A 27,950-nucleotide genomic window follows, 5' to 3' on the forward strand; every position below is an offset into this window, starting at 1 on the left:
TTTAAAAATAAACCTTCAGTTCCCCACTACCGCCTGTACAAACTACAAAAATAAACCTTTGCTCTCTTTGATATAAATAACTTAGATGGCATTGGGGGGGGGGGGGGGATAAAGGGAATGGGGAGGGGGCTGGGCTGCCCGCCGTGCCCACGCCTGGCACGGGGACGGGGACCCCGGGGCCACCCCAGCTCAGCGGCAGTGTCCGGGGGGGGCCAGGGCGGTGGGCACGGTGAACACCGCTGGAGTTAAAGTGCTGGGTGACGGCGCGGACGGTGCCCGGGATGGGGACAAGGACGGGATTTTTTTTTTTTGGGGGGGTTGGCAGGAAGGGGTGGCCCCGTTTTGCATGGGAACGGGGCGAGGAATTAGGTTTCCCAGCTGGATGTGCCCGGTGGCAGTGTGGGTGCCCTTTGAGGGGGCAGAGCACGTGGGACCATGGCCGTGGGACATCCCGGGGGCTTGGCACAGCAAGGACCCCCCCCCCCAAAAAAAAAACCAACCCTGCCTGTGCGGTGGCAGCAACAGCCCCCCCGGCACATCCCCTGTCTCCATCCCTCCCGTGCTCAACAGTGGGGAAACTGAGGCACGGAGGGGGCGACGTGGCCGCTCAGCACCCTGCAGAGAGGAGGGGGGGGCACGACCCAGGTCTGCGCCCTTTGCCCCGGGGGGGGGACAGCCCTGCACTGGCAAAGGGTCTGCCCCCTCCGGGCAGCCAGGCGAGGCCGTCGGCTGAGAAATAAATCTTTTAAAATAAGCTTAAAAATATATATCTCTCTATAGATAAGTTTCCCTTTGCAATAAATAAAGGTGGGGGGGGTGCCCACCCTGGGCTCTGGGGCTGCCCCCCCCCTTATCGGGGCAGGGCACCCTGGCTGGGGGTCCCAGGAGGTGAGGGGGGGGCAGGCAGTGACCCCCACATAGGGGAGGGTGGCAGGGCAGAGGGCTGGGCGCCGAGCCCGCCGTGCCAGCAGCTCCAGAAACAGAGGGGGGGGTTAGTGCTTCCATTTCTGGGGGGGGGCACAGGGTGACCCCAAGCCCTGGAGGTGTGTTGGGGGGGGACACGCAGCGCTGTCGGCGCAGCCCCCGGGCAGGGGGACGGGTGGCAGGGCACGGCCTGCACACAGCTTGCATAGAAATGCCAGCCTGCCCTGCCAAGCCCATTTTCGGGGTGGGGGGAGCCGCGGGGGGAGGGGGCCGGTCCTCCTCGGCCGAGACCGGGGCATCGCCGCTGGGGCGATTAGCAGCACGACGCGGGCGACCCCGCTCTGCACCCTCTGTGCCCCTCCGGGCGCCGGGAGACGCCAGCAGCCCACGAGCCGGTGCCATCCACGGGACCGGTGACCTGCGGAGAGACAGCGGGGGCTCGGTTAGGTCCCCAAAAAAACACCCTGTGCCCCACCCTACCCATTCAGGGTCCCCATTCGGTCCCCAGTTCAGGGGACAGAGGGGACAGGGGTGTCCCCAGCTCACCTAGCGCCGGGTGCCCGCCCCGTGGCCTCCCAGGCTCTGCATCTCGAAGGCTTCGGGCACGGCGCTGGGCACGCCGGGCTCCTCCAGGCTGTCCACCTCCGTGCCAAAAACCGGGTAGGAGCCGGGCAGCGTGGGGTGCAGGGCCACTGTCACCGAGGCGGTGGCCGTGACGGTGGTGTAGCTGCCGGCGGGGCCCTGCAGGTGGGTGCTGTAGGAGGGCAGGGTGGCCCGCGGGGCCGGCCGGGTGTTGGGTGCGCAGGGCTGGCCCGGCCGTGGGGGTGCCGTAGGGCGCGGGTAGTCTCTGGGTGGCGCGGGGCACGGCTCCCCGAAAGGCAGAGGGGGTGCGGGTTGGGGTGGCTCCTTCTTCCCCTGGAGCTCCGGGCTGTCCTTATAGGGCTTCAGCACCTGGGGAGGAGAGAAGCAGGGTGTGTAGGGGGGCTGAGCATCCCCAGAGACCCCCCCAGCACCACCCTGCCACCCCACACAGTGTCCTCGTTCCCCCCTCCAAGCAGCTGCCAGCCCCCTGCTGGATTCACTCACGGTGATGCGGGGGAAGCTGGGGTCCTTGCCGGCCTCCAGCAGGATGTGTGCCGGGGCGGGGGGCACGATGAAGGGTCCCCGGGGGCTGCCCGGCCCCAGGCCGTCCCCGTAGCCCTCCGTGTCCGAGGTGTCGGTGAAGGCAGCGGGCCAGGCTGGGGCACGGCGGATGTACAGCCCCCCGGGGCCGAGGCACGGGGACACCGGCTCCGGAGGGGGCAGGCGGGGGCCGTTATCCAGGGGGGATGCCTGGGGGGAGAGGGGACGGTCAGAGGGGACACGCAAGCGTGGGGTGATGGAAGGATGGGGTAAGGGGTTTGTGGGGTGAAGCAGGCACGGGGAGATGGGATGAAACTGGGATAGGGGGCAAATGGGGATGGGGTAATTGGGTATGGGGCAAAGAAGAGGGGGGGCAAAGCACGGGTGATGGTAAAGAGTGAGGGATGGGGACAAGGGGTGTGTGGGGTGGATTTAGGACTGGGCAAGGTGGAGGGTGAAGGTAAGGGGTGAGGCAATAAGGGGAAGAGAAAAGATGGGGGTCTCCTACCTCGGGGGGTGGCCCGATGACGGAGAGCAGGACGGGCAGCAGCACCAGCCCGTTGAGCAGCCCCAGCAGCGTCAGGATGGTGAGCACCGCAAAGAAGTACCTGGGGGGGTGGGCAGGGGGCTGAGCGAGCAGCACCCCAACCCCAAAACACTGCACACCCCAAAACACTGCACACCCCAACCCCGTGTTCCCCGTTCCCTCTGGGACCCCCACGTCCCACATGTCCTCCCCACCTGCCCCATGTGCCCACCACCACCAGCTGGAGGGGGGAGGCTGCCACGCTCCCCAGCCCCCATCGCCACAGCTTTTTGGGGGGGCAGCAAGCGGCCGTCCCCGCACCCAACGGGGCACCTGGAGCTCACCTCATGATGAAATCAAACTCAGAGCCGGCCAACATGAGGACGCCCAGGAGGGTGGAGACGGCGCCGTCCATCACGGGGGCGAAGGTGTGCTCCAGCGCCGCGGCCGAGCGCACGTTCCTGCTCCCCGCCGCCGTCAGGAAGCCCTGCAGAGGGTGGGAGGGGGTCACGGGGGGGGCTCGTCCCCATGTGCTTATGGGGCAAGGGGGGGACAGAAAGCCTTGGGGTGGGAATTGGGGCGCCCCGTAAGCAGGCTGGGGTCTGCTGCCACTCACCAAGGCCACGTGGACGGTGAACTCCACGCCGATGCCCACCGAGGCGATGAGGATGACCACGGGGATGGCGCTCAGCTTGATGCCCATCAGCCCCATGATGCCAAACAGCTCCACTGCCATCATGGCCAGGATGGAGACCTGGAGGGACAGCGGGGTCAGTGGGGGGTGGCTCTGACCTGTGCGTGGCGTGCCCGACCCTACAGCCTCTATATAGGGCGTCCTCACCTGGGGGTTTCTCTCTGTCTTATCTACTGGGGGAAGCCCTCACCCTCGAGTGCAGTGCTGTCCCCAAACCCCCGCTCCACCCACCCGCTGTCCCCGATTCCTCCTGAGGGGCGTCCCCCACCCCACCCCGGCACCACCTCGGCGCGGCGGGGCGCACACTCACGATGATGCCGGCCGTCCAGGGGTTGAGCAGCAGCAGGGCGCAGACGAGGAAGGTGCAGGCCAGCAGGATGCTGATGGCCAGCAGGAACCAGTGGCGCAGGCCGATGTACTGCTCCCAGAAGAGGAAGGGGTAGCCGCTGGGGTAGCTCAGCACCCCGTGGCGCTGGGCGGCCTCCCGGCAGATGGCCCGCACGCTCTCGATCGCCTCCACGAAATCGGCCGTGCGACGCAGCCCGCTCAGGTAGAAGGGGAACTGGGCGAACTCCAGGGGCTGGGCTGCTGGGACTGGGGAGGGAGGAGAGCACGGGGTGGGCACGGGCAGCACGGCAGCCCCGAGAGGCCCACCCCAGCCTGGGTGCAGCCAGGATGCGTGCCTGGGCACCATGGGGTTGGGGAGCCCTTGAGGAGGAGCGGGAGATGCTCAGGGTGTACGGGGTGAGCGGGGAGCAAAAGGGGATGTGTCCCTATCAGGGGATGCTCGTGGGATGAGTGGAGGAGCAGGGAAAGTGCCCCATGTTTCTCGTGGGGCAGGAAAGGTGCAGGGATTGGGCTCTTCTGCTTGGGGAGGATTCTGGGGGCCGCAGGGATGCCGCCGGGCGCTCACTCACTTCGCAGGTTCTCGCCCGTGGTGTCGTACTTGTCATGGATCCACTCGGGGGGCGGCGGGTAGAAGTTGGCCTGCGAGGCAGCGAAGCCCAGGGGGTCGTTGCTGGCCCACACCGTCAGGCAGATGTAGAAGGTGTCCGGGGGGATGATGCCGTTTTCGTCCACCAGCCGCCGCGTGGTCAGCTACAGGGGGGAGAGCAGGACAGGCCGTGAGCAGGGCACCGGGCACAGGACATGGCACAGCCCCGTGGCTCCGTCCCCAGCCCTGTGGCTCCGTCCCCAGCCCCGTGGCCACCCACCTGGTTGAAGTTGAAGGGCTCCTTCTTGTTGCCCGTCTGGATGAGGAGCTTGTACGCCAGCGCCCCGTCCTCGGAGCCGTTGCGGTAGCTGTCGTGGGTGATGCGCCCGGCTTGCCAGTCCCTGTCAAAGGTGGCCTGGAGCCCTGGGGACACAGCGTGGGGTGTGAGCATCCCTCGGGGCATCCCTGGCATTGCTGGGCACCTGGGGGCTCCCAGAGGATGCCGGGCACCCGGGAAGGCGCGCAGGCCGGGGAGGGGGTCTTTGGGCAGGGGAGGGCATGGGGAGGAGGGCAAGGGATGCCCCTCACCTCGCAGCCAGTCCTGGAAGTAGTGGAGCCACATCTTGGGCAGGTCGTGGTTGCCCTCGCGCACCACGTACTTGACGGTGCTGAAGGCCTGGTGCAGGCTGAGCAGGGCGGCCTGGGCGCCCGGGTAGTGGAAGCCGCCCTTGGTGACGATGAACATGTTGTAGAAGGAGAAGTACTTGAACTGCGCCGAGATGAAGGCGTGCGCCTTGGTGTCCCGCGGCACGATGTCCGTCAGGTAGAGCCCATCGTGCACCATGGTGGTGCCGTAGAGGCTCAGCCCCAGCAGCGCCAGGAAGAGCACCACCACCACCGCCTGCGGGGACAGCGGGGTCAAACCAACGTCCCCCCACCACCCGTGTCCCCATCCCGGGGTGGCCGTCCCCTCCCCGCCTCACCTTGGTCTGGGTGCGCAGCAGGAGCGGGGCGTACTTCTCGCGGGCGAAGTCGGAGAGGCTCCAGCGGCAGAAGGGCAGGGGCACGCACTCGCGCCCGCCCTTGGCCTCGTCCAGCTGGGCCAGGAGGTCCCGCGTGGAGCTGGAGGGGGTGAAGACCTGCGAGCCCAGCGGGTCGGCGGGCGGCAGGAGCACGGCGGGCGAGGTGCACACCTGGGAGGTGGGCGGCAGGACGGTGACGATGTGGTGGCCCGAGGGGTCGCACTGGGTGAAGGCCTGCACGGTGGTGGTGATCTGGGTGCTGGTGGCCACGCCGGGGTGCCCGTAGGGGGACGGGTGGGAGGCGTGGTTGTCGTTGGCATCCGCGAACTCCTGGGGTTGGATCTGGATGACCCGTGAGGAGCAAGGGCTGCGGGGAAGAGAGAAGGGGACGGTGATGGCAGGGCTGGCCATGTAATCACGGTGGGGAGGACACGAGGCCAGCCCCATCCTCTGTGGTGCCAGCAGAGGTGGTACCTGTAGAAGCAGCAGAGGATGTCGAGCCGGCGCTTCTCCCGCCGGTGCAGGTCCATGCTCAGGATGGCGGGGAAGATGAACAGCACCATGGCGAAGTTGAACACCACGACCACCGCCGCCTGCGGGCAGAGGGGACACGTCAGAGCCGGGCCCTTCCCACCCCACAGACGGGGTCACTGCTCCCCCCAGGTGGGCGCCGGGGCCGTACCTGGATGGAGAAGGCGCGCAGGGCGGGGATGGGCACCAGGGCTGCCATGAAGAAGGCGATCATGTTGCTGACGGAGGTGAGAGCCACGCTGGTCCCCGTGCGCCTCAGGCACTCGCCCGTCCGCTCCTGCGGGGCACAGAGGGACATGGTGACGAGGGAGCGCGGGGAGCAGCCGGGGAGCCCCAGGGAGCAGGGCTTGGTGCTCACCTTGAAGGGGACGTGCTGGCTGGTCTCGGTGAAGGCGTGAGCCAGGAGGAACATGTCGTCCACGCCGATGCCGAGGGCCAGGAAGGGCAGGACCTGCCGGAGAGCAGTGTCAGCAAGGGGACGTTGTTGGCACGGGGACGTGGCCACCACCTGGGAGGAGGGGACCCAGGGCTCTTCCCCCAGCACCTACCTGCGTGGTGGCCGCGTTGAAGGAGATGCCGAGCAGCGAGCAAAGCCCCAAGCCAGAGGCCACGGAGAGGGCCACCAGCAGGACCCCAGCCAGGCCCACGGCGCCCTGGGACTTGGAGCAGTCCCACCGCAGCATGGTGACGCAGGCGTAGGCCAGCTGGAGGAGCACAGCGGGTTAGCAGGGACAGAGAGGGGAAGGAGGGACAGGGCTGGCAGGGGATGGAGAGAGAGGGACGTACGCACCATGAGGAGGTAACCCCCGGCCACCCGGATGGCGCTGACGTCGGAGAAGGACTTCATGATGTCGTTGAGGGTGGTGGTGGAGAAAGCATGGACACTCTGCGTGGCGTTGGGCGGGATGGAGTCCTGCGCCAGCTGCAGGGCATGCCCCCCGTTAGACAAGACCCACGTTCCCCCACAAGAGGGCCCAGGGGCTGAGCATCGCCTCCAAGGGTGCTGGGGACCCGCAGGACCATGACAGCACGGTGCCAGGACCCATGGCCACGTGAATCCCGGGCAGAGGGGGAAATGCTGTGCCACACAGGGGTTGGGGGCTGTGCCCAGTACCCACCTCCACAAATTTCCTCTGCCAGGCCTCCAGGATGGCACCCGCCTTCTCCTCGCTCCAGCTGATGTCGTGGATCTCGTAGTCGTCCTTGAAGTGCTCGAACAGCTGCCGGGGGCTCATGAGGAGGAACATGGTCTGCAGGGCCTCGGCGCTGGGGGACACGCACATACACATCCCGCTGGGACCAGCTGCAGCACCCCCAGCCCCACAGGAACACCTGGACCCTGTCCCCTTTGTCCCCAGCCTTGCTCCAAAGCACTGTCCCCCTCACCAGACGCGCTCCCAGACAACCCCTCTTATACTGGGTGCCCTTGGGTGCTGGATGAGGCCACCGTGCCCCAAACCATCCCATGGGCACCATGGCAAGGACCCCGCACCGTGCCCAGGGACCCGCGTGCCGTGAGAGCTCATACCTCAGCAGCTTGCCCTGGGAGTCTTTGGTTGTGCCACCTAAGATCAGCTCCTCCTGCCAGCGCATGAATTTCCTGGAGAAGCCGTGGCAGCCCCCCGAGAGCTCTGCAGGGATGTCAGGGCTCTGCCAGCAGAGGGGAGGTGGCATCAGAGGTGTGGGACAGGCAGGAGAGCAGCGAGCCCCCTGTCCCCACGGGACGTCACCTACCTGCTGGCTCTGCTTGTTGGGGGCGCTGGGGGGGCACTGGGGGTCCCGGGGGTCCAGGCAGGGCCGCTCCATGTAAGCCTGCCCCACCTCTGCCTTGTCCAGCAGCTCCTTGAAGCCTTCCAAGGACGTGAACTGCCCCAGCTCCTCCATCAGCTGCAGAGGGTCCAGGTTGCTCCACTGGATGTCGGGGCGGCCCCTGCGGAGAGAGCAGCACGGGGGATGCTGAAACCCCCACCCCGAGACCCCAGCCCACACGTGGAGCGGGGCTGGCACCCCAAAATCCCTGCGGGGCGCCCCAAAGGCAGAGGGAAAGGATGTCAGGAGGCCTGCCCGCGGCGGCCCCGCGCCCCAGCGCAGCGGGCCGTGCCCCGAGTCAAGTAGCGTGCCTGATCCTGTTAGGCTGGGACAAAGGGGGGCAGCCGGCCCCGCGCGCCCCGCTCCCTGCGAGCAGTCAGGGCGATTACTGCCCGCGGGCTAACGTCTTGATAGCGGGGAGGGGATGCTGCAGCCCGGCTGGCCCTAAAGCTGCTGGCTTTGGGGCTTTGCTGAGCGGGGCAGGATGGAGAGCAAGGCTGTGCCGGGTGCTTGGGTACCCACAAAAAGGGTTTTTTTTTCCAGATGCTCTGCTCCAGACCCGCTCTGTCCCAGCTCCAGTGGCCACGCTGCCCAGGGCCGGCTCCCTGCCTCACCCCGCTTCTCTCTGAGACAGAAAGGCCGCCAAAAAAAAAAAAAAAAAAAGCCAACAAACCCAGCCCAGCGCTGCGAAGAGGGGAGGAAAAAGCCCCAAGCAAGTGTGGGCTCTGGGGAGAAATGCAGCCTAATAATTCATGAAGGCTGGCTGGGCCGGAGCCGGGCGCTCGAGATTCCCACATACCAACCCGAGCTGCTGCCGCTTCCAAAGAGAGCCCCTTTTATCTGCTTTCGCTTGCTTCACTGAGCCAGGGCAAATCCTTTTGTCTTTCCATAGATTGCCGCTCTTTGTTCTCCCAGCTCCCGCCCCGCTCACCCCTCGGAGCCTTAAAAAGGGGGAAGAGTCCCCGGGGCTGCCCGGCCGGGTACCGCTGCGGGGAGAGGTGGCTCCTGCCCCTCCGAGGTGCCACCCTACAGCCGGGCACCCGAGCATGGGGACGTGCTGCAGACCCCAATGGATGAAGCCAGCATCGCCCCACCCGCTCCTGGTGCGCTTCGCTCCCTGCTCTGGCCAGGCTGGGGTGGAGATGCAGGGTCTGGGGGGGTGAGGGGACAGCCGGTGTCCCCCCCCCCCAAGCGCTGGCTGGGCACGCTGAGGCCCCTTTCCCCTCCTCCCGTCCCGCAGCAGGCTGAATAAGGCCACTATTTCATCTGTTTGGCAACGGGCAGCTTTCAGAGCAGCATTAGCATGAGAAAGCGCGGGGCTGCGTTTGCTGACAATGCACAAGTCTGCCCGGGCTCTCCCGGACAAACACGCCTGTAAACAGAAGGAATGCAGCCCCCCCTGGGCCCCCCCACCCTCCTGGGCTTGGAGGGGGGGACCTGAGCACAGAGGGAGCAGCCCCAGGCACCTGTGTGTGGTGCCCGCACCTCTCCGTCCCCGCATCCCCATCCCCGGTGGGGTGGCAGCGCCTGCTGCGGGGACGCACCGAGGTCTGTCCCCGGTGTCACAGCCCCGTGGTGTCCCCCCCAGGCCCCCCGCACACTCACGGGAGGTAGGCTGAGCCTCCCTGCAGCTTGGCCCCTTCCCAGAAGCAGTCCAGCGGCGTCAGGATCACACAGGGGAACAGCTTCTCAATCATCTGCGGGAGGGAGAGAGGCGTCAGGGGTCAGCGGGGACGCCTCGTGCCCCCCGCTACCTCCCCAAATCCGTGTGGAGATGGAGGTTTGGGGGCTGTTTGCAGCATCTTGGAGCTGGAAACCCCCTGTGGCCCGGTTCTCGGGGGGGTTTTACCCCACCGATGAGCCGCGGGGTGCCCGGTGCCACGCGCGGCCAGGACTCACCCTCTCGATCATGCCGTTCTCGATGATGGGGACGCCCGACTTGTAGCAGATCTTGTTCAAATCCCATGATCTGCAAAGGCAGGGGGAGGCCGTGAGGACAGGCTCCAGCCCACGGGAGGCCGAGGGGGCACGGCAAGGTTGTAGGGGGGGGGGACACGGGGGCACGGCAGGGGGGTCCCCATCCCTGTCCGGAGCCGGACTCACTTTCCGTACAGCGAGACTTGCACTTTGCTGGCAGCCAGGGCCGCCTCGAGGTGGAGCTGCAGGGCCTCCTGCGTCAGGATGTTCTCCCCTTCCCGCTTCGGGGTCTGGATCAGCATCTGGGACGTGTAGACGGACTCCTCGCCCAGCTTCTCCTTCGTGTAGCGGAGCTCCTGGCTGACGCGGCTGCCCGCTGCGGGGGGAAGCAGGGGCGCCCCGTCAGCACCGAGGCCACCCCAAAGCCCTGTCCCCACCCCAAACCTTGCCCATAAGGGATGCCCGGGGAAGCGAGCTGGCCCCGCAGCGTTAATTAGGAGGTGCCACCAAAATCCAGGGGGCTTCTCGCCATGGGAGTCCCCAACGTCTCCATCCTCCGTGCGCCTGCACCCCAGGGACCCCAGGGCTGGTGGCCTCGGGGGCCTGCACCCAGCACCCATGTGGACGCTTCCAGCTGGGTTGGCTTTGCTCTCCCTAAAAACCCCCACACTGCTGGAGAGGCGGACACCACGCATCCATCCCATCCACTCTAGGTGCCCCAAAACCACCAGTCTCTGCAGGGGTAGGGCTGCTCTGGGAGCACCTGGGGACAGAAAGGCGCTGGGGGGGCTCCCCAGCCCTTCAGCACATCCAGCAAGCGGGACCCCAGCACCCCAGGACCCCCAGCACCCACCAGGGCCCTGCAAGCAGTGGGGCCGACGTTCCCCCAGAAGGCACTGACTTCATTTGCAGTCACACACGTTTATTTACAGCACCACCAGCACCCGGCCGCCCTGCTCCCAGCACCCTCCATCAGGGGGAGGACTCCGGATGAAGCCCCCACCCCGCTGCCACCCACGGAGGACACCCCACGTGCCCCCGGGCACATCCCGGGGTGGCTCCGCTCGCAGGGGGGGCCGGATCCTGCCCAGCACCGGGGCAGGATTCGTCCTCGCCGGGACGCTCCCTCGGCAAGAGGCCGGGGCCCCGGAGGGCCTGGCCCCCCGCCAGCACCGAGGAGGCCAGAGCAAGACCGCAAATAAGCAGCAGAATCTTCCCTTTTAATGACTTATTATATGGGTTGGTGGTTTCTTTTTTTTTTTTTTTATATTATTATTATTATTTATTTTTGATTTTTTTTCTTCTTCTTCTTTTTTTTTTTTTTTAATATATTTTCCTTGCTTTTTGGGCGGCGGGGTGGGGTAGGGGGGGTGGGGGGACGCCTTTATTGTTCCTGGCTGGGCTGGGGAGCAGCTGGTGTCCATCAGATGCCAGTTGCGATGGAGGTCGTGCCAGGGCTGGGGAGTAAGGCGGGGGGGGGGGACACACGGACACAGCCTTTGTGTGCGTGTGACAGAGGGGACGGCGGCGCCTGGGGGGCTGGGGACAGGAGGAGGGTGGGTGCCGGGGGGGGACAGTCCCCTTCCTTTTCCCTTCCCTTCCCAGCAGGCTGGGAGGTCGGGCGGGAGGTGCACCGAGCTGCTCTGATCTCGGCCGTGCCACCCACGCCGAACCCGCATGGATGGGTGGGGGGGCTTGGGGCTAAGGGAGAGGAGGGGAGGGGGGGGGGAACCTGGCCCCATGGCCGCATCCTGGGGGCCGCATCCTGCTGCGCCCCGCGGGCAGCGCCGCACATCTGCGACCCCCCCATCCAAGTAAAAAAAAATAAAAAAAAATTAAGAAAGAGAGAGAGAGAGAAAATAAAAAGCCGTCCCTTGTAATTAGTGTTAATTTGGAACAGGGCACTGCGAGCCGTCAGCAAGCTTCAAAGGCAGTGAGGAAGCCTCAAATTCCAACACCCTAATTAACCAAAGAGCAACATGAAAAGACAAGGCAGCGCGCGCGGGGCTGCCAAGGACACTTCAAACGGGCGCGCGCCCGCCGGACGGCACGGCCGGGCCCGGGGCTGGGAAAGGGGCGAGACGCCCCACGCGGCACGGAGAGGGCCTGTGCGGCCCCCCCCTGCATCAGGGGGGCTTGGGGAGGGGGCCGGGGAGCGCCCCGATAGCGACAATGAGCACGTTAATGAGGGACTGTATGCAAATTGCAAAATAAAAAATTAAAAACCAAAAAAAATGTCCAATTAACAAAGGGAGCCCTCGGGTTTTTCATGCAAAGGGCGCTCTGGTTCCAATCAGAGGCCCGGTGCTGCTTGTTCACAGCACCCCCTGCACCCATGGGGGGGCCATGAGCCCCCCCACTTCCCAAAGCGATGTTGCCCAGCCTCCCACGAGCATCCCCATGGGGTGGAGGTGCAGGGTGCCACGTAGCTCGCCCCGGGGGGTGATGGAGGTTGGCTGCACCCCAAAAACCCCCAGGGTGTGTGTGGGGGACACCCACGGTGCCCAAGCTGGTGCCAGGAAGGGGACGGGGTCCTGGCAGCATGGGAGGCCTTGGGCACAGCGTCCTCCCACTGTGTGGGAGCCCACCCCGTAATTGGGAGCCCACCCCATAATTACGGCGTCCGCTGCAAAATTACAGAGTGGGGCAGGAGCCTCCCTGCCCCCTGCCCGGCCACCCTGCCTGTGCTGCCTGCCCCCACAGCACCTTCCTCCAGCCCCCCACTTTTTGGGGACAGGGTGCTCAGCCCCACTACAAGCACCCCAGGCACACAGCATGGAGGGTTTGGGGTCAGAGGGCCCTAGCTCACGGCCTGGTGTGAGCACCGGGCCTGGCACGTCAGTGTGGGGACAGTGGGATGGGGCAAGCTGCCCACCCCACAGCGAGCTGTCCCCACTGGGTACAGCCAAAAGGGATGGAGGCAAGGAAGATGGGCCATGGAAAGGCTCAGAAAGCAGGGAGATGTCCCGCTGGGAGGGCCACTGTGTCCCCCAGGGGCGGGTGGAGGCTCGGTCACAGCAGTGCCACCACGCTGGGGATGGGCCCTGGGCACTGCCAGCTGCTGTCACCGCTCTGGAGAGCCGGGACCGAGCATGCCCTGTGCTCGGCCTCCAAAAGAAGTCAGGCCCTGCCCGGTGTAACGGGTGGTGGGACACAGCAAGCAGCGGGGACAGCCCCAAATGGGGCCTAGTCCTGCTCCTGTCACCATCCCAGTGCTGCCGCCCCAGCAAAGGGGGAGGAGAGGGTCCCATGGGGGCAAGATCCGGGATGCCAGCCTTCAAAAGCCCACGGATGGTGGGAGAGGCCACACCGAGCCCCTCCTGAAAGTGACACCCCTATAGGGACACCCCCCGACCCCCCCAGCACCCATGTGGCCACCTGGCCACAACAAGGGGCACCCACAGGTGCTGACACCAGAGCACAAAGCACAGCCAAAACTCCTCACCCACAGGGATCCACACACCCCCAACACAATTAAACCCCCATGGGGACACCCACCGGGGCCAGCACCACCCCACAGCCCCAGCACCACCCCACAGCCCGGGGTGGGGGTCCTGAGGCACTGCGGGGGGGGACACGGACGCCCCGCCACCGGCTGCTTCCCCGTGCCGACCGGCGTGCAAGCCGGAGGCCACCTTCAAAGTGTTGTGGGGCGGATTAGCTGGATTAGGGAGCCTGTGAAAGGACCCATGCTGCTCCGGAGGAAGTCTCGCCGAGGGCATGCTGAAAGAGCCATTTTTACCTGTCCCGGCCTCCCGAAAAGCCCCGCGGCCCCGTCCTGTCAAAACACGGCCGTGCACCGCACCGGGGCCGTCCCCGTCCCCATGGGGTGGCAGTGGGGTGTCCCTGGGCATGGGGACCAAGGGGGGCTAATGGCTCCGCTCCCAGCCCCACAAAAGCTCTCCCGACACTTCCCTAAATAAATATGGCAAAAAAAGGGTTCTGCCTTCAAAAAGCCAGCAGAGTGGGGACCAAATAATAATAATAAATAAATAAACGGCCCATTTGGGGCCAGCTCCCCATCCGCCGGCCCTGGCCAGCCTTTGTTTATGGCCGGACCTAAATTAATGTCTTTATTACCCCAAATCCCTGCGTGGCCGTTCCCAGCGAGGCTGAGGGGGGGGGTGAGGAGCCGGCAGCGGCGCGGCCGGGACCGAGGGGACAGCGCGACCCCCGAAAAAGGGGGAGAGGGGATTCAGTTGGGAACCATTCACCGCTAAGACTCCTGTCAGCATTGACATAAATTTCCACTGGTGTTGGCATTTAGGCATTTGCCATTTCCATATGTATAGGGCTGCCTGTACTAATTATGCTAATCACCCCCTCTGTTGGCTGCTGTGAAAAATGGCCACATTAGGCACTCCACTGCTTGCTAATGTCACTTAATGTGTGGTTGAAACATACATTCATCCCGCTCTGAATGGTGAAATTTTTCCACATTGCTGGCTTCATTCAGGCAAGAAATGAATTTTTTGAACTCAGACCACTTTTCCAGGCCCGAGGGAGAGGCAGATAATAAAACCCTCTTCTCAGTCCCTCGCGCTGCCCCCTCCCAGCCGCCCAACAACACTTAAAACGCAGGGAGAGCCCCCTCCCTAAAGCCGGGGATATGTCTAAGTTTAAAGGGAAGGAAAAGAAAAAAACAAAAAAACAACCCCCCCCCCCCCAAAAAAAAAGCTTCCTAGGAAAAACAAAAATGTATAAGTTGAAAAGCGAAGCAAAATGGATACGCGCAGATAAGCCACAGCCATCTGAAAAGAGTCTCCCAGACTTTTTTGGTTAATTAGCAAAATTTTCCAGCCCGAAAAGCTGACCGAGCTGTCAAGGAAGGGAAAAAGCAAGAGATTTCTCGGTGGCCTCCCAAAGATAAATAAGCGGAGGCAGCCCCCGCCTGCGCCCCGTCTTCGGGCAAGTCCCCGGAACGGTGCTTGTGGGGCCGGCGGGGCTGCGGGAGGGGGGCTTCAGAGCAAGTGTCAGAGCCCAGCAAGCCAACAAAACCCACTTTTATGTTTTTAGGATAATGGGGTGCAGGCACCCCGGCACCCCACAGCAGCAGCACAGCACTGCCCCTTGCTGCCCTGAGCCCCAAGTCCCAAGGATGCCCCCAGGCCGTGCCCAAGCCCACAACCAGGAGGGGCCGCAGGATCCCAAAGCCAGGCCAGGAGGGGCCCTGTGGCAGCACCGGGGACCCCTTCCCAACCCTGTGGGGTGACACCAGTGCCACCACACGCACGGAGGAGCAGGGGGACCCTGTCCCCACAGCACACCGCCTGGGGGACAGAGCAGGGACGTGGCAGCCGGGGCGCGGGGCCGAGCCACCCTGCAGCCCCCCACGCAGCCAGCTCCTGCCCCACGCCGCCGTCTCGCCCCTCCAAACCCACCCGCTGCCGGCGGCCAGACCACCCACCTCTCCGTGTGCCCACCCAGAAAGGGCCGGGGCACCCCCTCCCCGCACAGCTGCTGCCCCACACGCATCCCCCCCCTTTCCTCCGGGGGTCCCACGCGTGGTGGGGAGCAGCGTGGGAAGGGGGGACACGGGGACAGCCTCCCCCAGGGCAGAAACGGGGTGGGGAGGGTGCTTAATCCCACCCTCAGCTCTTGCTGGGGGATTTCTGCAGCGAGAGGGGCACCGGGGAGCAGAGAGGGAGGGAGCCAGCCCCCTCCATGCATCCTATCTCCCGTCAGCCCCCACTATGGGGACACCCCCAGGGCTGCACCCCGGCTGTGCGCAGGGTGCCAGGAGTGGGTGTGCGGGGGGGACACCCCGTGCCAAACCCCGTGGCAGAGGTCAGGGAAGGATAAAAGCCAGCAGGGAGAAATCTCAGCTTCATGCCCCAAGCTGGGAACGGGGAGGAAAACCCCCTCGCCCCCACGCCGTGCGCCCATCTCCATCCCTCACCCCCACGCCCCGGCACATTCGGGGTACCCCTGACCCCTCCGGGAGAGGGACGGGGGCTTCTCCGGGGGGATTCGGCAGCTCTTTGAGAGCGCCGGGGCTGCGCGGGGTGCTCGGCTGTTCCGGTTAGGAATTAACCCGGCCTTCCTTTGAACCAGCCCTCGGCGCTATAAATCAGGCAGGGCCATTCACCACCCAGGGCTCTGCCTCCCCGGAGCTCGCCGCCCCGGCCCCTTGGCCCTACAAACGCCCTGGGAGAGCCGGGAACAGCTGCCAGGTGTCTCGAGGTAACTCAACACTCGCCGCGAGCCGGGGGTTTCAAAGCCTGCGAGTGGCTAATTGCTTCGGAGGAGCCTAATTGAACATTTCCACAGTCGGGTCCAATTTATGGGGTGACACTGCCTCCCTCCCATCTCCCAGGCAGGGCCATGGGGCAGGCGGTGACCCCAGGGCATCGCCAGCACCCCCCAGCCAGACCCCATCCATCCCACGGGGGCTGGGTAGGCTCACAGGGCTGGGGACCCTACCCTGGAGCCAGGAACAGGGGACCCCACAATTTCCCTCATTGGCCACAGTTGAGAAATGCCCCTATGGGGTGGAGTGGGGGCTGCCCATCCTCTTCCCCCAGGTGGGGAGAGCAACACCGTGCCCCTACCACCAGGCTCCCGTGGCCTCTGCTCTGCCCATGGAGGGGCCAGCCCAAAACGGGGTCGATCCCTCTCCTGTGTGAGGTGGTTTGGGATGGAGCATCACCGAGCTGCACCCCGCAGCCTGTCCATAAACAGGTGAGCAGGGAGGGACCAGAGGCTTCCCGCGAGCCTCCGCCACCCCACTGCCTGCGAGCAGGGGCATGGGATGGGACCGGGACTGCCTGCCCCTTCAGCACCGCCTCGGGGCCGGGAGGGACCACGTTCCTACAAACATCTCCCCACCCGGACAGGGCAGGAGCCTTGGGGGGCTCCCAAGGCTTTGGGGACACCCAGGTTTTGCCAACCCTGAGCTGCCTCCACCCGGCACCGGCCTCACACGCACCAACAACCCCGCTGCACACCCAGGGATGGGATGAAGGGGTGGCCGAGAAAATCCACAGGATTTTCACATCCTAAAAGGCTCAGGATCCAAACACCCGGCCCGGGAAACCGTCCTGCTGCCCCCCATAACGCCCACCCCACACCAGCGGGATGGGGAACGGGGCTCAGGGAGGGCTGGGGACAGCCGAGGACAGCGGGGATGCTTTGATCTCGCCGGAGCATGCAGAGGGAGGCCGGGAAGAGGCGAGCACCCGCGGGATGGGTCCGGGGCAGGGAGGCAGCCCCAGGGTTGACACGCGAAGCTGAGGGAGAGCAGCAGCACGTCTGTCCTTCCGTCCGTCCGTCCACGCCTCGAAACCACCCCGGCGGCTCCATCCCGAGCCAGCACCACCCCGCAGAGCACCACCAGCACCCCCCTGCTCAGCAGCGTTTGAGCACGGGGGGAAAAATCCCGCTGAAAACACCGGGAGGATGCCCTGGCCGGGAGCCCCCTCGCTGTCCCTACACCAGCAGGGTGGCACAGCGGGGTGCATGTGCCAGCAAGGACAACTTTGGGGACACCTCCAGCTGCCCCACACGCAGCCTTGTCCCCTTCCACATCCCCCTCTCCACCCCAACACGCCACGAGCCCTGCTCCCTCCGCAGCAGGCGCAGCCACCTCCCCGGCTCCGGTTGCAGACGCACCAAACGCTCACCCCAAAAAAGCGCAGTAAAACCCCACAGAGCCCAAGCCACAACCCAGACCGAGAAAACCACTTTAGGATCACGTCCCCAGCTCCAGCAGCCCCCACCCGGACCGGGAGGCACCGCCGGGCTCCTCTGCTACGTGGTGCAGGGGAACGGGGCGATGGGAACGGGAACGGGGCCAAGCACCCCACGGGAGTGGGGAGCAGGTGGGGGGGCCGCAGGGTGCGAGCAGCGAGGGGCCCTTTTTTTTTTTAAAAAAATATATATATTTATATATTTAAAAAAAAAAAAAAAAAAGGGGGTGGGAGAGCAAAGTTGCTTCTATTGTTGAACCAAATCCAAGAGTAGCTGAGGACCACACAGGGAGCGGGGCGTGGGGGAGGAGGCAGCGCTCCCGCACAAAGATGGCTGACACCCCTCGGCTCAGCAACATCTGCCCCGGCACGGCACCCGGCACGGCACCCGGCACCCTGCACGGCACCCGGCACCCATGGGGCACCCCCGGGCCACCCGCCGGGCACCCCCGGGCCACCCACCCCGGCCGGTGGGCGAGCGGCCGGGCAGGGTGCCGGAGGGAACAGGGGGGGGCGAGAAAAATCCGTGCTCGCGCTTATTAATAACAAAGGGCCGGGTTTTAGCCAGGGTTTCCCCTCGGAAATGGGGATTTGCTCCCGGCCTGACCCTAACCCCGCTCCCCGCTCCCCTCCTGGATGCGCTCCGGGAGCCGCGGTCGGGATCGGCCCCGGGGGATGCTCCCGGGCGGGCAGCGGGCGCAGTGCCGGGAGAAGGGGATGTGTGGATGGGGATAAGGGGGGGGGAAAAACACGCGTGGGGGGCCCCGCGTGGGCAGCCCCGGTGCGCACAGCACCGCCGGTGGCACCCCATGTGCGGGGACCCCACGGGGCAGCCGGGGAGCATCACCCCGCGGGTGTCCCGCGTGGCCGTGGGGACAAAACCGGGGGGATTGGGGACAGCAGGAGCCACGGGGACGGTGCCGGGGCCGTTCCCACGGGGGGGGGTCACGCTTACCTTCCACCCAGAGGTGCTCGATGTCGGTCTCGACGGAGGCCACCCGCAGCCCTACAGCCAGCGCCCCGAAGAGCAGCAGCCCCACGAAGAGCACCTTCCCGCAGTGCCGCTGGATCCGGCAGCCCAGGGCGAAGAGCAGCGCCTGCAAGCGGGCCCGCAGCCACAGCGGGGCCCTCCGGCCACCCACCCTGCCCTGCGGAGGGGAGCGGGGGGGGGGGGACCGTGAGGATTTGGGGAGGGGGCCGAGGAGGGCTCAGCATCCCCAGCCCACGCACACTGAGGGGGAAGGGGGGGGTTGGAGGGCAGGGGGTGCAGAGCCCTGCAGTGGAGGGCTGGGGTGAGGATGCTCGGCGAGGGTAATCCCCCCACCCCCCCCACAAAGGGGAAAAATAATGGGAAAATTGAAAAATTGTGGCGTGGTCGGAAACGATTTGGGATTATTAAGATGTAAAAATTATAAAAATATCAAGAATTACGAAAAATACGGGGATGATAGGAAATGTAAAGAGCTATCAAAAGATATAAAAAACAAAAGTAAGAATTATAAGAATATAAAGGGTTATAAAAATATAAAGAGTTATAAAAATATAAAAAATACGAAAGCATAAAGGGTGATAAAAAACACGCAGAATTATAAAATTATAAAGAATTAGCGAAATTATACAAAAATATAAAAAAAAATATTTAAAAATTACACGAAACCTGCACAATGCTTTCAGATGCCTTAAAACGCTTCGGAACAGCTCAAAACGCTTTAAAATGGTTTCAGGCGGTGGGGATGCTGTCGGCGCGGCTGGGTGCCGCTGGGGCAGGGGGGCAGCTCCGTGCCTTACCTCGGGGGCCGGCTTGCGGCGGGCGGCTCGCAGCGGTGCTGGCGGTGGCGGTGCCGGTGTCGGTGCCGGTGCGGGGGGCTGCGTCGGCATGGCGGGGGGCTCGCGGCCGGGCGGGGGGCGACCCCCGGCGCCTTAAGTGGGGCCGAGCGCGGCCCCCATGGAGCTCGGCGGCGGCGCTGGCGGGGCCGGGGCGCGGGGCTCTGCGCCGCCCGCCGCCCGCCGCGCCTCTAAAGGGGGAGGCGGGGGCGGGGGGCGCCGGGGCCGCGCCGCCGCCGCCGCTCCCATTGGCCGCCGCCGCCGCGGCAGCGCCCAGCGCCCCGCTGCCAGGCAACGCTGCGCCCGCCGCCGCCGGCCACACACGGCGGGGCCCCCCCCGCGCACACACGCACACACACACACACATATACACACATATACACGGCCCTGCCCCCCCCCCCACACACACATACACACACATACACACGGCCCGGGGGGGGGGTGGAGCATCCCTGCCCTTCTTTTTTGTTGGTTTGTATTTTTTGTGGTTTTTTTTTTTTTTTTTTTTTTGGGGGGGGGGGTGCATCCCTTTTTTCTTTTTTTTTTTTCTTTTTTTTTTTTTTTTCCCATTTTATTTTGGAAGGGGAGCAGCCCTGCCCTTCCTTTTTTAGCAGGGGGAGCAGCCCTGCCCCTTATTTTTTTGGGGGGAGCATCCCTGCCCTTTAATATTTTGGGGGGAGCAGCCCTGCCCTTTATTTTTTTGGGGGGGGAGCATCCCTTCCTTTAATTTTTTTGGGGGGGAGCATCCCTGCCCTTTAATTTTCAGAGGGGGAACATCCCTTTTTTTCTTTTTTTTAGAGGGGGAGCATCCCTTCCCCTTTTTACTTTGGAAGGGGAGCATCCCTGCCCTTTAATTTTTTTGGGGGGGGCATCCCTTTTTTATTTTTTTTTTAGAGGGGGAGCATCCCTTCCCTTCCCTTTTGGCAGGGGGAGCACCCCCTCCCTTTCGATTTTGCAGGGGGAGCACCCCTCCCCTCCCCTTCTTTTTTTGGGGGGGTGGGAGCATCCCTTTTTTAATTTTTTTTGGAGGGGGAGCACCCCTTCCCCTTTATTTTCAGAGTGGGACCATCCCTTCCCTATTTCATTTTGGAGCACAGCATCCCTTCCCCATACATGCCCCCCACTCCAAGGGTGAGGACTTACCCCACAGGTCCCCCTCCCCAAATAATGGGCAGCCCCCAAATGCTACCCCAAATGTACCCCCCTCCATTTCTCCCTTCCCCCACCCCATATGGCCAACCATCTTCCCATAACCAGTCCCCATAACCAGGTGCCCCCCCACACCCCATACCCACCCACCATACCCACAGGGTGTCCCTCCTGAGGGCTGGGGGCCCCCTCTGCACCCCTCCCCACCCCCAAGAGGTGTGCATCCCCTCCTTCCACCCCACAAACTCCCCCAGGGGTTTGGGGGGGCCCACAGGGACCGGCCCCACTTTTTGGGGTGCCCACATCCCCTGCCACGAGCAGCCAAGCCGGGGGGACGCGGACACACGGGCACCCCACATCCAGAGGGCAGGGGGGCAAAGGGTAAACAGCAGCACTAATTTGTGGGGTAATTAGGATTTCGCCCCAGCTTTATGGGACCTCTCCTCATCCCACACCCTCCTCGGGTCTTTGCTGGGCAGACCCAGTGCTGCTCCCACCCATCACCCCCCAGCCCTCCTTGGGGTTGCTGGCAACCATCCCCTAAAATCCTGCCATCCCCTAAAATAGGGTGAAACCCCCCCAAAAAATAACCCGTGTTCCTCGGGCAGCCCCCGGCCGCAGCCCCACTGAGCTCCCCGGGCGGTGCGTGAAGGGTTTCTGCCCCATCCTGCGACAGGCCCGGAGCATCTGGCGTCACCCCAAATCCAGAAGGGAAGCGGCCATTCAGCACTTCTGGGGCCTGATTGCTGTTAGCAGCCCCGCCATAAACCTCGTCTGAAACAGCTCCTCCGGCCCCATGGCACCGCCGCGTCCCCCCGAGCTCCGCTCCCTGCCACCCTCCTGGTTGTATCTGGTGGCTTCCACCCGGGGCTCTGCAGGTTGTGAAATGGGGTGGAGGTGGTCGGGGAGCCTCGGGACGCCCCCCGAGCCCCCCGGGATGCTGTCCCAACCCCGTCCCGGCTCGCCCGTGCCAATGCCAACCTCCCCTGCCTGGCCCCCAGCCCCCGAGCATCACGGTGTGGGGCCGGTGTGGGCACCCCAAAAACGCCCCTGGGATTGGGGACGCCAACCCCAAGCACAAGGCCGCCAGCGGGATTGAAAACGCCCATGGGTGGGATGGCGCTGAGCCACGCCGAGCTCCGGGGCAGCCCCAGGGCTCCAGGTCCCCCTCGTGTCCCCCAGGGCCACCCTGGGAGGGGATTTGGGGCCGGGCACGGAGCCCCCGTGGGACAGCGGCCCCGGGGGAGCGGGAGGGCGCGTGGGGAAAGGCTGGCGCTTGGGGAGGCTTCGCCTGCCGCTCGGTGCTGACCGGCTGTTTTATATCAAGGCGGGAGGGGGGATTTGCTGTTCTAGATGGTATTTTAATGGGCAGCCAGGCAGCTGGAGCCTGGGAGAAGCCTGCTTTACATTGTTTGGGGTTGTAACAAATAAATTCAATTAAAGGCAAATGGCTCCGCGCAGCCCCCACCCTGCGCGGTGGCTCCGCGGCACCAGCGGCTGGGGGAGCCCCAACCCGGGGTGGGGGCCCAGGGCTTCGTCCCCCCGCCTTGGGGACACCCCCCAGGCCTGCCCCAAGGAGATGTGGGGATGCGTCGGGAGCTTTTTGGGGTGCAGGGATGGGATTGGGGGCACCACGCCACCCAGCCAGCACCCAGAGAGGAGGAAACGGGTTGGGGACCCCACGCGGCCCCCATATTGCGCATCCCACCCCATCACGCGGACGGGACGGGAAAAGCCCCGAGGACACCCCGGGGATGGGCAGCCCTGGCTCAACAACGGGGCCCTGGGGGAAACGGAGGTCGGGCAGGGGCAGGGGCGCGGAGCCGGGGCTTTGCACGGCCGTGCAGCTGGGGGAAAAGCCGAAGGGGACTCAGCGGGGCCGTGCCAGAGCCTCGGCACGCTGTAAACAGCCGCGGCAGCAGCAGCAGCAGCAAGTCCTCTGCCGGGAGCCAGCGCCGGGCGTTTGTTAGTTGGAAACCAGATGGTGCTCGGAGAACCGCCGGCACAGCACGCCTGGCCGCCGGCCCCAGCCGGGAGCAGGGTCCCGGGGGCCCCGGGGCTTTGCTGCCCTCGGGTAGGGTGGCCGGGGGGTGGAGGAGGTGTTGGGGAGCCCCTGGATTGCTCCACGTGGCACCCGGTGCCGTGATGGGGTGTCCCCAAGGGATGGTGTGTCCCAAAAGGGTGCCGTGTTCCCAAAGGGATGTCGTGTTCCCAAAGGGATGCTATGTCCCAAAAGGATCCCATATTCCCAAAGGGTTGCCATGTCCCCAAGGGATGCCATGTGTCCCAAAGAGATGCCATGTTCCCAAGGGATGCCATGGCCCCAAGGGATGCCATGTCCCAAAAGGGGATGCAGAAGGAACAGTGGGGTTAGAGGTGGGGCACTCATAGCCCCTAAACCCCCGGGCACCTCTGTGTGCCATGCCATGCCTCGGTTTCCCCCAGGCAGCATTGGTGGGGGACCCCAGGGCAAAGAGGAGGGGGACAGAGGTGGGTCCTCAAGTCAGAGGCCCCCAGGTCCCCACAAACAGGGCTGTGGTGTCAGTGGGGAGGGGATGGAGCCCCATCCTCGAGGGAAAGCCCCGGGGTGGGAGCGAGGGGGTCCCAGCCACATGCCACGGCACAGGGTGACGGGGACAGGGCCAGCGCAGCCAGCGGGACCCAAGCTTTTCCCAAATCCCCGCTGTCCCAGGGGCAGGTGCACCTCACCCCAAGGTTTTGGGGGAGCACAGCAAGTGGGCAGGCGGCCCTGGCCGGGGAGGGGACAGGCCGGGGGACACACGGCATCCCTGGCACCCCCGGGGGGGTCCCGCGGTGTTTACAGAGCTTAACCCCCCCCGGAGCCCCGCGAGGCCACGGCGCACAATAGCGTGTGGACGTGGTGACACCGGCCGTCCCCACACCACCTTGGAAGACAGAGGGCCCTGCCACCCACCGCCAGCACCGGGATTAATTATGATAATGTAGTTCTTTCCCCCTTTGTCACCCTAATGAATGGGCCCCTTTAGGATTTTAAGGCCTTTGTTTGGTGCCTCTTTACTGCGGTATTGTAGGATGGGGACTAGCAGGTGGCAGGTCCCCAAACAGCCCCTTTTGTCTCCTTTGGGGGCTGTTTTGTGCTGGGGTTGGGGAGGGGGTGCGAGGATGCGGGCTGGGAAAGGATGGGGGGGGGGGCTGCAAGGGGGCTCCCGGCCGGGGCCGCAGCGCTCGCCCCATCGGGTCCCCGCGCCCCAACGCCTGCGCCCGTCCCCGCGCGGCGGGCAGATGCCGGGAGCCACCGCCTGAGCGCCGGCCTTGATCTTTTACTGCCTGGGCAAATCAATTACCCGGCAGAAAAGTCCCTAAATCCCACCATAAAACCCGTTTAGCAGCCGACGTGGCGCGGCGGCCGCTGGTAGCGCTGCCTGGGCCCTGGGCAAGCCTCGAGCCCCGCTGCCGGCACCAAGTCCCCATCTCATCGCCGCGGGGAGGGCAACTGGGGGAGGCTGGGGGCTACTGGGGGTGACTGGGAGCTGCTGGGAGCCACTGGGAGAGGCTGGGGGTGGCTGAGGGTTGCTGGAGAGGATTGGGCATGAAGCGCAGCTCCTGCATGCTCCTGGGCCATTAAAGGGGGGCTCCCAGGGGGTCCCAGGACCCCCAGGACACCCTCCCCTCTCCACCGGCCCTCCGTCACCCCCGGGGTGCAGGCAGGAATGTTCCAGTGCCAGCGGTGGCACCAGGGACCTGGGGAGGGCACAGAGGGACAGGGAGAGGGGACAGGGACGGACATGGAGGCGCCTGGAGGGTGAGGGGCCGTGCACCCTACAGCCACGTCGGGGTGAGGACACGGCTGTGCCTGCTCAGCCCCAGGGGAGCGAGCCCAAAGCCCCTGCATGCCCCGGGGGGGGGGGATTTTGGGGCCCTGCTGCTTTCCATGCAGCCACACAGGAGCATCCCTAATGCCACAGGGACACCAGGGTGGGGACCAAGAGGTGACATGGCCCCGATCACAGGCTGGGCTGGGAAATGCCTCCAGGAGCACTACAGACACAGGGCACCTCTGCCTGGGGACACCACCAGGTGCCAGGCACCATGGATCCTCGTGCCCCGTGGCACCTCCTCCCCATGGCACAGGGGACCCCGGCTGTCCCCGTGTCCCCACGCAGGGGGCAGAGGGATGCTGTGGAGGGGGGGGGACACAGATCCTGGCCGGGCACCGCCGGGGGCTGCGAACCGGTGAGCAGCGGGGTGGTAAAACGGTGACAAGTAATTGGTGTCCCGGCCGGTCCTTTCATGCCGACGCCGTTTTATGGGTGAGGAAATTGCTTGTGAGTCAGGAACACAGGAGACAAATTTAGGAAGTGCTCTCTGAATGTGCCGGGGTCAGGCGCCGAGGCCGAGCGCTTGAAACCTGGGTGGCCTCGGCGCTCGCCCCGCGCTCCCCCCCCAACCCCCCCGGGCTCCTCGGCATGGGAACGCAGACCTTTTATCTTATCACTGCTCTTCCGCCCGCCCCGGCCTCCCCCCGGCCCCCTCCCGGCACAGCCGCTCGCGCCGCAGACACAATGCGAGCCCTGCGCCCTCCGGCAGCGCCTCGACCCACCCCTGTGCCAGCCCCGGGCGTCGCGGGGTCCCCAGCATCCACCCCAATGAGCCGCAGTGGGGCAGGGGATGTGGGGATCCCCCTTGGGGACCTGCCTGGGGCAAGTGGGGGTGCACGGCTCCGGCCCCGTGGAGGTGGTGATGGGGAAAATCTGGTGGAAAGCGCTGGGATGTGGGCGCACCGTGGATGAGCCTGTCCTAACGCAGCCCAGGCAGGAGCCATTTGGCCCCAAACCCCACCAGCAAAGGCAGCGGGGTTGGGGCGAGCAGACCCCGGCCTTCCCCGCATCCCCTGCACGCCGGGGAACAGGTTCTCCCTTTTTGTTTGTTTGCTGTGGTTTTAATTGGGAGGAAAGGCCGCGGCCCCATTAAAGCGCGTCCGAAAGCAGCTGACGGCTACCTTGAGAGCGCAGCCCCCTTCCCCGGCCACCTCCGAACGCACCGAACCAGGCGGGTTGGATGTATTTTTCTTGATCGCTGGCCAAGCGCTCTCTCCTGCAAAGCAGCATGTTTCTCATTTTCTGTAGGTTTAACTCCAAATTAATTTGTAAGTGATCTCGGTTTCTTGTTCCCCGAAAGATACCTAATAGCGCGGGGGAGTTCCTGCCAACCGAAACGTCGCAGCAGGGGCGAAGGGAAAAAAAAGCAGGAAAAAGAAACCCAGGAACTGTGACCCCTGGTGGGTATTTAACAAGGTGTCAGCTCCAGGCATTTTCGGAGCCCTCTAAGTGGATGTGACACCGGCCCCGCGCCCCGAGCTGGGGCACAGGAGGGTCGGGCGGCGGGGATGCGCCCACGGCCACCAGGTCTCGTCCTGCCCCAGCTGGAAAGGGGCCGGGGACCCCCCGTGAGCGGTGCCAGCCGCCGGCTGTGGGGTCCCGCAGCGGCGGGGAGGACGGGGCAGGGGTCCCGGGGCCGTCCAGCCTGCCCGGCGCCCCCGCCGCATGGGAAGCGGGCACGGTTTAATAGGGCGGGCGGCCGCCCGGCTGCTGGCAGGAGGACACAAGAGCTTTTGTCTCCGCTCCCGGCACCGGCTGGGGCTGGCAGGGCCCGGGGAGGTTCAGCCACCGAGAGCCGAGCTCGCCACCGGGGCGAGCGGCCAAACCCACCCCGGTTTCTCGGGGTTTAGCGGGCACTCGGTGCATGTGAGGAAGCGCCCAGGTGGCTGGAGAGGCCGGGTAGGGGTTGGGGAACGGAGCAGTCCCTGTTCGGAGCCCCACGGCCCTGCCTCTGCCCCCTTTTTGCCAGCGGGGCCAGCAGCAGCAGCAGGAGAGACCCTGCCCTTCCCCAGCTTAGGCACCGGGGCAGCAGGGATGTGAAAGCAGCCGGGTTTCTGCTAGCTGAAAAAAAAATCAGCCACCACTTTTGGGTCCCTGCTCCTCTCGCTCCCCTTGTTCTGCCGTCCCCAGGTGATGGGGAGCTGTCCTGATTGTCCCCTCCAGGGACACGTCCCAAACTGCAGCTCGGCCCCTCGAAGCCCCCCGTGGCTCAGAGGCCGCGGTGAGCAAAGGCAGCCGGCTGCCTTCCTGCAGGCCCCGGCACCGAAGGGCCGCAGCGGGGAGGAGATGCTGCTCTTGCTCAATTACCCCGCGAGGGCCCAGGCCCTGGCTCCGTCCCACCGCCACCAGCAGCGGCTGCGTGACACAGCCGGGCAGTGTCACCGCGCTGGGGACATCCCGGGGGCAGCACAGCCTGGATGGATTCAGCTCCCCGGGTCCCCCCCTGGCCACCCCCGATAAACCATTTGGGGAGACCCTGGCGTGAAAACAAGGCACGAGGGAGGAACTGCCGGGGTTTTTGCAAGGCGTGTGGCCACGTTTCACCAGCTGGCCACCCCAAAAGTGCCCTTCCCCGTGCAGCAGCACCGCTGTCCCCTCCGTCCCCTCCGTCCCCTTGGTGCCCGAGGTCTCCGCACCCTGGCCCTGTGCAGGTGCCACCACCGGCCCCACAGGGACCACGGCGCTTGCCTCGGTTCCTGCCCCCGGCCCCCCGGGTCCCGCCGCAGGGTGAAACTCCCCGAGGAAAGGCCGGAGGAAGATAGGAAAAACAATCACAAGAATTTGTTTCATGCTGCCTGGATCCCTCCCCGCACGCAGCAGTGTTTTTGGACGGCCAATTTATAATCAGCAGTGTGGAATGTTGTAAATTAAATATTTTTAAACAACTTTGCTCTCTCTCTGGTTAAACATTTCAGAGATCGCTCTTTCTTGTCTGTCTCTTGCTGGGTGGTCCCTCCATTCGCCCGTACATCTTCCTCAAACACAATTAACCATTTAGATGGTGCACAAAGGAATAGCTTATGCATACAACACCAGTCGCTCGCTGCTCCGGCGGTGGGGGAGGGAGGCAAATAAGAAGGCAGCTTCTTTTATTTTCCACTAAAAACAAAAACAAGAAAATCCCTTTTTCCTCCCCAAACTATCCCATTTTCCTTGAATTGTAAAGGCGCCGATCCAAGCTCATCAGCTGTCTCGGTGCTCGGTCCAACAACCCCCTTGCTTTCCACCCCCCCCCCCCCCCACACAACTCCCCTGAAATTCAACATTAGCATTTTAAAAGCCTTAAACATACAAGTTTATTTAGACTCGAGCTCTCCCATACCCTCGCTTTCCCTATTTATATACAGGCGCATTTTAACGTATATAAAATGTCTGTCCATAGGGCCCGGGAGGAAGTTCTCGTCTGCCGGCCCCGTCTGGGCGGCACGGCCGCGTCTGTGGACCTTGGCTCCCGGGGGACGGAGTGAAAATGGACGGGACCCAGCGAGCCTTGGCCACGGCACGGCTCCTGGGGTGTTTGGTGTGGGCTGGAGCCTCGGGGAACTTCCACACCCCTGAATTAACCCCCTGAGAATGGCCCCGCTCAGCTCCCAGGGGGTTTCGCCCTCGGTTGAGGGGCCAGCAGAGCCCCGGGCGTTGTGCTCGGAGGGCTGGGGCAGGGCACGGCAGTGCCAAGCAGCCTGCAATGCCACCAGAGCTGCCTCTGGTCGCCCACTGTGATCTTCAGCCCTTTAAAACAAGTGGCTGGAGGGCACTGGAGTGATCGCAGGGGATGGGACAGCGCTGGTGGCCTCTGCGGTGTCCCAGGAGCTGCGGTACCCGGCAGCAGGTCACCAAACCCCGCTGAGAGGGAGCAAAAGCCCTGCACAGCCAGGCCAGTGGGGAGGAGGGGATGAAACCCTCAGCCATGACAGCCGGGGACAGAAACCTCCCCGCACAGAGGACAGGCA

The 27,950-nt window shown here is 64.7% G+C and overlaps 1 protein-coding gene across 1 annotated transcript; it reads right to left on the minus strand.

Moving 5' to 3' along the window:
* Positions 1 to 32: 32 nt before the first annotated feature.
* On the minus strand, positions 33 to 19,118 carry PTCH2 (patched 2). The gene is made up of 24 exons (XM_082766029.1): positions 18,956 to 19,118; positions 18,123 to 18,315; positions 9,666 to 9,855; positions 9,462 to 9,531; positions 9,168 to 9,259; positions 7,488 to 7,683; positions 7,282 to 7,403; positions 6,872 to 7,019; positions 6,544 to 6,675; positions 6,302 to 6,457; positions 6,112 to 6,204; positions 5,905 to 6,030; positions 5,697 to 5,815; positions 5,184 to 5,589; positions 4,789 to 5,101; positions 4,481 to 4,623; positions 4,184 to 4,364; positions 3,577 to 3,860; positions 3,189 to 3,326; positions 2,917 to 3,059; positions 2,555 to 2,654; positions 2,011 to 2,256; positions 1,471 to 1,875; positions 33 to 1,342 (listed from the first exon to the last, which is right to left on the minus strand). Exons 1-23 carry the CDS (start codon positions 19,043 to 19,045, stop codon positions 1,471 to 1,473), a joined length of 4,086 nt encoding a protein of 1,361 aa, XP_082622155.1. The 5' UTR covers positions 19,046 to 19,118; the 3' UTR covers positions 33 to 1,342.
* Positions 19,119 to 27,950: the final 8,832 nt, after the last annotated feature.

Source organism: Aythya marila (assembly GCF_965140915.1).
Source record: "Aythya marila genome assembly, chromosome: 8".
Classification (NCBI taxonomy): Eukaryota; Metazoa; Chordata; class Aves; order Anseriformes; family Anatidae; genus Aythya; species Aythya marila.